This window comes from Crassostrea angulata, chromosome 5 (genome assembly GCF_025612915.1).
Source record: "Crassostrea angulata isolate pt1a10 chromosome 5, ASM2561291v2, whole genome shotgun sequence".
Lineage (NCBI taxonomy): Eukaryota > Metazoa > Mollusca > Bivalvia > Ostreida > Ostreidae > Magallana > Magallana angulata.
Window position 1 is genome coordinate 24,053,342 of NC_069115.1, and position 9,773 is coordinate 24,063,114.

At 32.3% G+C, this 9,773-nt stretch overlaps 1 protein-coding gene across 1 annotated transcript; it reads left to right on the forward strand.

Annotated features, from left to right (window-relative positions):
- Positions 1–2,711: 2,711 nt before the first annotated feature.
- Positions 2,712–9,265, forward strand: LOC128185244 (hillarin-like). The gene is made up of 5 exons (XM_052854890.1): positions 2,712–2,888; positions 3,176–3,364; positions 6,159–6,247; positions 6,469–6,609; positions 7,570–9,265. Exons 1-5 carry the CDS (start codon positions 2,712–2,714, stop codon positions 9,263–9,265), a joined length of 2,292 nt encoding a protein of 763 aa, XP_052710850.1.
- Positions 9,266–9,773: the final 508 nt, after the last annotated feature.

Here is a 9,773-nt window from a genome sequence, read left to right on the forward strand (position 1 = left end):
TTATGATAATTGTTTAAGATATATAATAATTTTCCTGGTCGCTTCCCTAGCGTTTATTGATTCAAAACTCAATCAAATATAAATATGTGAATGTATGGGCCCTAGCCGCACTCTATGTGTCGCTCCGACTCACCCCGTTGCTTCTATCAGTCACTTGAAGCGACCCGTCGCTTTTATTGGTCGCTTCAAACAACCCGTCGCTTCTATCGGTCACTTCAAAGCGACCCCATGAAGCACTTTTGTAACGGACAACAAATGTCTACCCGCTAAATCTAACAAGCAACGCTCACGAAGACATTCTATACGCCAGTATCTTTTTATTGTTTTGCAAATCGCTGAGCAATATTGACTAACGAACAATAAGCTTACCTGTAAGTATTCACTTCAGCGCCTTCACTGCGACTGACTGCAGACTCACGGCATCTCGTATTTATACTCTTTGATCACATGATATGAGATACTCGGAACAATCAAAGAGTCGGTCGTTTGCGACTTCAGAGTGTCTCTCGGTACTCATTACCCATTTTCATTTACCATTTATGTTACATTATCATAAAAATGTATGAAAAAGCTATCCCTTTTCACAAGAGTAAATAAATAATCTAGTAAAAAACGACATATATTACTGGGTTTAAACAGACCTTTAAATTTTGTCAAGGCTCGCGTGATAGTTTGGGAAATAAACATTGTGAATGTAGAAGTTGCTTATCCCGCTATATACGTCCCTGTGAGTACTTCTGGTTAAATAAAAATATAAAAAAATCGTTAAGGAAGGAGTCTTGTCAAAGGTTAATTTGATTAAACGTTCATTAAAAGATGAAAGGAAATAAAAAGATAAAATTGTTCTTTCTATCATACAACATGGCATAGAAATATTCATCAAAGCAAGGACTATATTTTTAAGTCTGTAAATTATTTTTGAATTAATAACATAAACCTTTGATTTTGTTCAACTAATATGAACTAATAATTAAGATACTTGGGTTTCAGAATATGTTTAGGTTTTCAAATATGATTTGCTCATCAAATTACATTTTTATTAGTTTATTAAGCGCTCATTATTTGAAAAGATTTATGTGAAAAAAAATATATTAAACAATACATTAAAAAATTACAAAACATTAAAAAATACACTAAAATCGAATTTCCTCTCTTGTTAAATAGTCAATGTATTAGCTTTTATGTCAATTCATATCTTTAAATAAAGTCATAATATGCAAAAATCAAAAATATTTTAATATTGGAAGCAAATAAAAAAAATAATCAAAATATCTTCAAGATTTAAACAAATTAGAGGAAATTCGGACTAAGCAATATTTATTAAAGCGTCGATATTTATCTCGATTTTGTAGTGTACGCTGACAGACATTCTAATATTCTATAGTTTCATTGAAGAATAGAAACTTCATATCTTAGACAGGTATCTACATAACTGAAGATAATTACATATGTTTTATCATCTTTTAAGTTGAGGGAAAAGGTAGTTACCTTGACCTGACCTTTATGCGAATACAAGAGGATCAAATTTGATTGAAATGATAGAATCATTAGGATATATCATTTGTTTGACTGTGTCAAAATTTCATGAATCTCATTATATAAGAAGTGTGTCTAATTACAAGAAGACTTCTTGCTTAAGAGGATATCAATGTTAAATTAATCGTACGTCGTTCGTTCTTTCAAATAGTTTTAGAATGAATAATACAATTATAATTATAAAAAAAAACATTCGAAATTTTATAAAGACACATAGGCGCACAAGCATTAAACAGATTAAAACATAGGCATTTATATATTAATTCGAAGTTCTCTATCGGAAATAAGTACTTCCGTTTTGTGAATTCTAAACAAATCGTTTTTGAGAGTTTCAGACTTATGTCTAGTTTTAAAATAATTTGATTTTTTCACAATTTGTTTTAATTTTTTTTATTGTTTCGTAAGTTTGTCATTTAAATCAAAGCTTAATGATTAAATATTACTAGACACTTAGTTCAGTTTCAAAACTAAGGTCAAATGACTATATATGGTTTGAGCCTAAATCGGCCCCCTAAAGTGAACATTGTCATTTTAGTGTATTTTTTTGTTTTATTTGTACAAATATACATTTGAATTTTTTTCATAATTTTCATTTAGATTTTAGTGCCCACAATACAAAAATATGACATCATAAATTCCCGCCATTTTCTCATTTTTAGCATAAAACGGCTTGTTTTGAGGCAGTTTTTCTTTAAGGAAACATTGAACGACTGCTTGAACAAACAAAATATTTTCACCAAAGATGTATCTCTCCAATACTTATAAGTGACAAAAAGTTTGTTCTTGTTCAAAGAGTCGTTCTTTATTTCCCATTGGAAAAAAATGAATAAAAAAAAAGTCAATTTTTGATTGATTTTGATTGAATTATAAAAATAGCGTCACTTCTGACGTCATACACTGCCAGTAAGTGCATATAAATCAAATAAATAGATAAAAAACATATTTCATGTCAACTCTTTTATAAAATAACACAACAAAGTAATGTACCTGAATCATTTTAAAAATAGCGAATTTTGGGGCCCAGATTTGGCTAATATCATATATAGTTCTTTTATACATGTACTTTTTCTTAATTTTTGACTTTGGTTTTTTGAGTCTCGTTCAAATGAATCTTGGAACTTTTATCAATTTTTCTTTGTTGTTTACCCATGCACCTTTATCAGAACATGATAAATATGAACATAGTTGGACCTATGTCTGATGAAGAGATTGACTTGAACGGTGTCCCTCCCTCCTCCCCCGAGCTTCTGACGGAAAGCAGACAACAGGAAGTAGACAGCCAGGCTGCAAGCCCCCAGGGTCAAGTTTCGAAAGAAATAACCCCGAGGACTGGAAATATTCACGTTAACCTAGTATGAGCTACAGTCTATCTTAGCAAATTTGTATCAGCTCATAAAAAATTGCCCAGTCACAATATAACGTGAATGTTAATCACCATTATTCACTTTTAATTTTGATACAAATTTTGATACAATCTAATTTTAATTTTAAAATAAATCTTTTTATGTATTGTCCGTTCTTTTTTGCAAGGAATGAATTGAATTTAGACATAAATTATAAGAATATAACTGTACAATTGTATGCTTTAGTTGAAGCCTGAGTTTTATGTTTTTATAAACGCTGTTATTTAATATTTCAGGGTGAAAATCGCTCTGTTGGAGAGCAACCCCCAACGGCACCATCAACATTTAAACTGGTACCTGTCAGTGCCGAGCAGGAACAGCCCCCGCCCCCGTTGGCTAACCCGACTGGTCCCAGTCACCTGAAGCCTAGTTTGGATCAGATTGACCGACAAGCTCTACAATCTGTGGATGGCCACGCTACACAGGTACATAAAGAACTTAGTTCTAAATTCAGTTTGGTGCTGTAGTACTAATAAAACTGGCATATGTATCTTATTACCTGTAGTTGTATATTTGTTTTACATGTAGCCAAATTATATCTCTAATGAGTTTAATAGCGCATGTATGAAAATAATTTAATTCTGGTTGTAACGCGCTTTCTGATTGGCTAAAAAATTATTTTATATCGTATAAAGAATGTTGCCTACGTCATAGTAAGACTAACGTCAAAAACGTATCAATACGCCTGACGTTACGTTTGAATTTTGTACAATATTACGTCATTTTAAAGGTTAAATGATCGTTTTTATCTACAATAAAGTGTAAAAAAAATTAAATTATAAGCAATGAATTCAATATTTATTAGTTTTATACGATATAAAATGGTTTGAAACAGTTTACGCTTTTTTATAAACCGCTTCGCGGTTTATAAAGCGTAAACTGCCCCAAACCATTTTATATCGTATAAAACAAATAAATACTGAATTCATTCCTTAAATGTTTTCCGGTCAATTTTTCCTTTGATACGTCCATCAATAAAAAAAGCATTAAATTAATTTCTTATCATTTAATAAAACATATTCAAATACATGTAATAAAATGTGAAGTGGCATTGATCAAAACTGTAAATACATGTAATGTAAATGCAGAGACGAATATGAATACAAAACAATAACAGCGACAAAAAATAATGAATGCGGCCTTAGCTGATGCAGAGCAACTGAGCTGAATTTAACGGATTAAACACAAATAGAAAGTTGAAATCTGAACCGGCTGAATTGAAAACGAAAGGAGAATACATGCGATGGTTTGTGAGATTATAGCATTGAATCATGATTTTTAAAAGTATACAGTCTCATAACTGCAGCGGTGTGTGCATTCAAATTGCGTAACGCGCGTTAGCGCTTTATGAAAATTTGTATGCAAACATCGCTGCAGTTATGAGACTGTATACTTAAAAAAATCATGATTTAATGCTTATATTTACATTATTTTATCTTCATGCCTTGTTTGTCTGAAAATGTGATTCATACCTTAAAATTACTATCTTATCCTAAGGGTAAGTTCATATTAATGGAAGAGCCACAGTAACAGCCGCAAGCGTGCACTTTGATTTTCGCTTGTGACGTTGCAGTTAACAGCGTTTAACGTTTGTGACGTCATAATAAAACTCGTTATTTTAACCTTTGGGTACCCTGTGTGCATTACAGTGTTATAACTGCCGTTGATTTTAACACACTTTTCAAGCAAAAAATTATGTGGAACGTAAATATTATTCATTGTGCAGCAAGATTCGTAAAAACTGGTTTTAATGTGAGGTAGATCGCTGGAATATGCAAATGAGCATAACCGTGCAAGGAGACGCGACCACGGACGAAAAAAGTTTATCTGTCGACAAGGAATAGTATGTATGTGTGACTTTTTTAAAATGTTGTGGTAACTAGATAACCATTAATGTACTTAAATGGTATACGTATATATAAATAGAGGTAGGATCAGGTGCCATGGAGGAGTGAGCATCCTCTGCTGACCGGTCACACCTGCCGTGTGCTCTCATCTGAAATAATTATGGCACTAAATACAAATTTATTTCATTAAAAATTAAGACATTTAAAATAAAGCTCCAAATTACATCAAATAATTGATGAGGTGACTTTTTCACTAATGAAGTGATAAGATTTTTGTGGGTATTAACATAGAGTATATCAAACAAAAAAAACGATGCCTCATCGAGTTTAATTTTATTAATGGCATGAAAAATGTAAAGGGGTTAATATATTTAATTTACTTAAACTTCACAATTCTAATTTATGTAAAAATATGTCAATTAATTCATAAAATATACATAAAATATGTTTGAGAAAAAACTAAGGTAGCCAAATGAACGAAATATTTATGTATCTAGTAGTTTATATGATTTTAGTAAGAAAAGCATAAAACACTCTAACCAGTGTGAAAGATATGTAAATTAAAAAAAAAATATATATTTTTTTATTTTAAAATCTTCCGGCACATAATATATTAATTTAACTCAATATGTATGTCTTATCTAATGTCTTATAATCTGATAAAAAAAAATATATTTCTCTTTTTGAAATCTTCCGAAACATAATATAGTAACCTAACACCTTCTGTATGTCTAATCTAATGTCTCATCTAATGCAGTTTTTTTTGGCATTGTATAAAAGCTAAATATTTGATAAGAATTAATATTTGATGCATAATGTTCACAATAAAGATGAATACAAAAACAGTTTATCTGCTTTAAAAAAGCAGAGAGAAAAATGAACATCTGTAAATCATATGACTTACAAGTCTGAGCTCACAATATTAAAAGCAAAATTATACTATGTGTAATTATTAAACCATGCAAAGCGGTGAGTTTTATTGCGGTAATATAAAGATATAATCATATGTGTTCTTTTAATTTTTAAAGTTTTTTTTTTACATAGAAAAGTTTTTAATATAGAAAAGAGAAATTACTTTTAACACCTCAAATGGAAGGAAAATGTATTTCATTACATTATCTTGGTAAAAAAATCCAAAAATCCAAATGCACATTAAAAATATTAATTTCGTTGAATTTATTACTTCAAGGGTTTAACTAAACATACTATTAATTTTATTTAATTTTTTAACATTTAAAATCATGGTGTTGCCGAATTTCGCAAAAAAACCACGATGTTTACGGAAAAACTAGTTATGGTATATTTTTCTTTGTCATTATTTTTTCTCTTTTTCTTAAGTGTTCGTATAATGTACTGATATACATTTTTTTAGGTATCAACATATGAGCATCCAAGCTTCAGAGAATTGATTTGGGATTTGATTTTCTCAAAAAATATCTCCAACGAATTAGAAAAAGTGAGGTAGGCTAACACGCTTGATTAAACATTTTATAATATCTTCAAGTGTTAAAAATTAAGTTTTGTGTTGAAATTAGAACCACGTGATATGATCCTGTCCTTTTTATGTCAGAAATTGCACTTTGTAACTTTTGGAAATAGCACAATACCCGATATAATCTATAAATTATATTAGGATCATTTTTGGTGATCAACATTATTACAATCAAGGTTTTAAATTTCAGAGCAATATTCAAATGGCTAGCTACCAAGAATCTAAAAGATATTTTCTTTAACAATGTTGAGAAAGGCAGCCCTGAGGAGGTTTTACTCGAACTCAAGGAGGATAAAACAACATACGCTAATGTGTTTGACACGATGTGCAAGTAAGTACATGTGTGAATGTGTGATCATGGTTCATTTGGGTCTATACAATGTGAATATTACAGGAATGAATTCAATATAATTGTTGCAGAAAGTATACGAGCATTAACTGGGTATGGCTGTAAATGCTTTTAAATAAGCCATCAAAAAGTTTAAAAAAAATTCGTTTAACTATTCCAAACCAGAATAGTTTAAATTCAGTACCGGTAACTATAATTCTTTTCTTGTAATTTAATACACTTTCATCATGCTGTTACCCTATATTTCAATTGTCATCTTTTTCTGTAAAGTCAAAATTAGTCTTTAATTCAATCTTAAATTAAATATTAAAGCATGCATGTATGGTAAAATCTAATCTTACATTTTATTACATTATATTATATACCGTTGGTATATTTGCGTCGTGTATGGTCTGGCGATCTGCGACTGGCAACTCAACACTATCTGCCTCTTTAATCAAATTATTATTATGATAAATATATTTATGTGCCCTTCCATTAAAAAGGTACAGATACACTGTAACATTGACCTTAATCTAGTATCCTCACGGAAAAGGGAAAGTGGTTGAGGTCCTGCTTGAAAACTTGACGGCTTATATTAATCAATTGCAATCACCAAATAGATGCTCATTGTATTATAATGTTAATCAGTTAAGATTGTCCATTGGCGGATCATAGGTGCTAAGCAAAATATTCTGATTTCTAAATCGGTGACTGATTTGTTTTATAAGCAAATAGTAAACAATTACTAAGTATGAAAACATTTAATGCAGTACACTATACAGTACGTACTCTTCAAGGTCACTGCATAGCTTTCTGGTTACAGAAGTACGGAAATTAAATGATTTGTCCTCACAAATAATAATAAATCTTAGAAAACTTTAATATAACAATATAAGGATGCCAATTACTGGCAAATAATAAGATATTCCAAAATTAATTTATTGTTTCCAATACTTTCAGTTACGCAGGAATACACTCCAGAATCATTAACGGCTATTGTAAAGGGGTCAATTACAAACCCGGCATGACATTCAATTCAGACAAAGATAAGCACTCCTGGAATGCAGTCTACATCAACGGAACTTGGGGTCTGGTGGATGCCCAATGGGCCGCCAGGGAAGTTATTAAAAAAATCAGGAAACTCCACTACCGGCTAGATGAGTATTACTTCCTTCCTGATCCTCATCATTTCAACTGCAACCACTTCCCTGATGACGATCAGTGGCAGTTGTTGGAAAGGCCCATAACGTTGGAGGAATTTGAAAACATGCCACACATTAAATACCACTTCTTTAAATATGGACTTCAGTTTTTAAGTCACCACTCTGTGATCATTTATGGACGAGGTGAAGTGAATGTCCGTCTTGGATATCCTGCCAATAAAGTGGCCGTGAATTTCGACTTTAGATTGGAGTTTGAGAGTGATGAGGAGGAGGAGTACAAAGGAACCAAACTGATTCGCTATGGCATGCAGGAGAGCATTGAAGGAATTGTTTCCTTTAGATTTCGCCTTCCAGCAAAGGGGTCATATGTTCTAATAATATATGCTTCAGAAAAGAAAGATAATGTGTATGATCAAGTGTGCGAGTATAAGATTGTCCAGAAAGAAGTATCGGTCACCGAACCACTCCCCTTCCCACCCTGTGCCTCCCAGAACTGGGGACCTAGCACCGATTTCTATAGGTATGGACTTGACACCTACCAAAAGACATCCAAGATCTTGACCAAGGACGGAAAAGCAGAGCTACAAATTATAATACCAAGACAGATGCATTTCATGACTAAACTGAAGCACAATGATCTAAACGATGAAGACCTACAAGGCTATGCGACTCACAGAATTGTTGGAAATACCGTTTATTTCAACATCACTGCCCCGAGGCGTGGTGAATACGGATTAGAAATTCATGCCAATGACCCAGCAACCGAAGGTTCAACCCTGAATCAAGTGGCACAATATTTAGTGGAGTGTAACGAAGACGTAAAGACCGTTCCATTACCAAAACTGTCGGCTGGGTATCTTGGAGCTAAACCTAAATTCAATGACTACGGTCTGAACACTGTAAGTCACCACACTCCTCTGATTCACATAGAAACCAACACCGTCGAAATTCAGTTGTCGGTCACCCAAGAAATAAGAGTCAAGGCCAACCTGATAGAAGTGGAATCAGACCGAGAGATGACAGAATTCGTCTTTACCCAGACCAAGGATTCGGTGGTCAGCTTCATGGTAAACTGTCCGTCCGTAGGATTCTACAAGCTAGAGCTGTACGCAGCCCCAGTCCACGACCCAAGCCAACAGCTACCAGGGGTCTACAACTACCTTATCAACTGTCAAAGGAAGACCGAGAACGTCTATCCTTTCCCTAAGCAGGATCCACGCTGGAATGAAAGCTGCTACATGTGGGAGCCATTAGTCGTCGACAAAGAGATAGGGAAACCCACAGTTAATTTCCACGTCAAGATTCCCAAGGCTAAAGATGTCGCTGTAGTGGTGAATCAGAAGTGGACCTACCTTAAATTGTCGCAGCCGGAAATATGGGAAGGGGAGGTTAATCTGGCGCCTTATTATGGAGAAGGCGTCAAAGTAACTTTGAATGCTTTCTTTGGTGGAGACAATACCAGTTATCCAACATTGCTTGAATATTTATTTTAGATATATATGAACAAATTTACTGTTGTTTTGTACACAAGTACATGTTTCACCAAAAGGGGATTTAAAAATTTGTCATTAAATTAAATTGATTTTCCTAATGTTTCTGTGTCAATAATATTCAAATTCTTATACCGTGGACTAAATAATGTCATAGTGTTATCAGTAGTATTGTTACAGAATTTTATGCTCCGTATATATATTTTGTTTATATTTTTATATATCACTTACCCTGTATATTTTGTGTATATTTTATTCATATCAAATGCTATTTTAATAATGTTATGTTCTTAATTTGTAGATAAATTATTTTGTATATACGTTTTTAAAATAAAAAAAAAAAGAAAAAAAAAGGGGAATATTCAAATGTCACAATAATGATTTTACTTAATAATTAGTTAATATTATTTTTTATGTCGAAATCTTTAATTACTTAAATCTTTAATTTTCGAATTAACGTCAATTGTTAAATAAGCCTCACAGGACCGCTTAGTATTTTACATAATTCAAC

What these genes read in the sequence shown, in the direction of transcription:
- LOC128185244 (XM_052854890.1), top strand. Translation starts at nt 2,712, where the DNA reads ATGAACATAGTTGGACCTATGTCTGATGAAGAGATTGACTTGAACGGT. An exon ending in GAAATATTCACGTTAACCTA is followed by an intron (nt 2,889 to 3,175) that starts GTATGAGCTACA and finishes TTAATATTTCAG; the next exon opens with GGTGAAAATCGCTCTGTTGG. An exon ending in TGGATGGCCACGCTACACAG is followed by an intron (nt 3,365 to 6,158) that starts GTACATAAAGAA and finishes ACATTTTTTTAG; the next exon opens with GTATCAACATATGAGCATCC.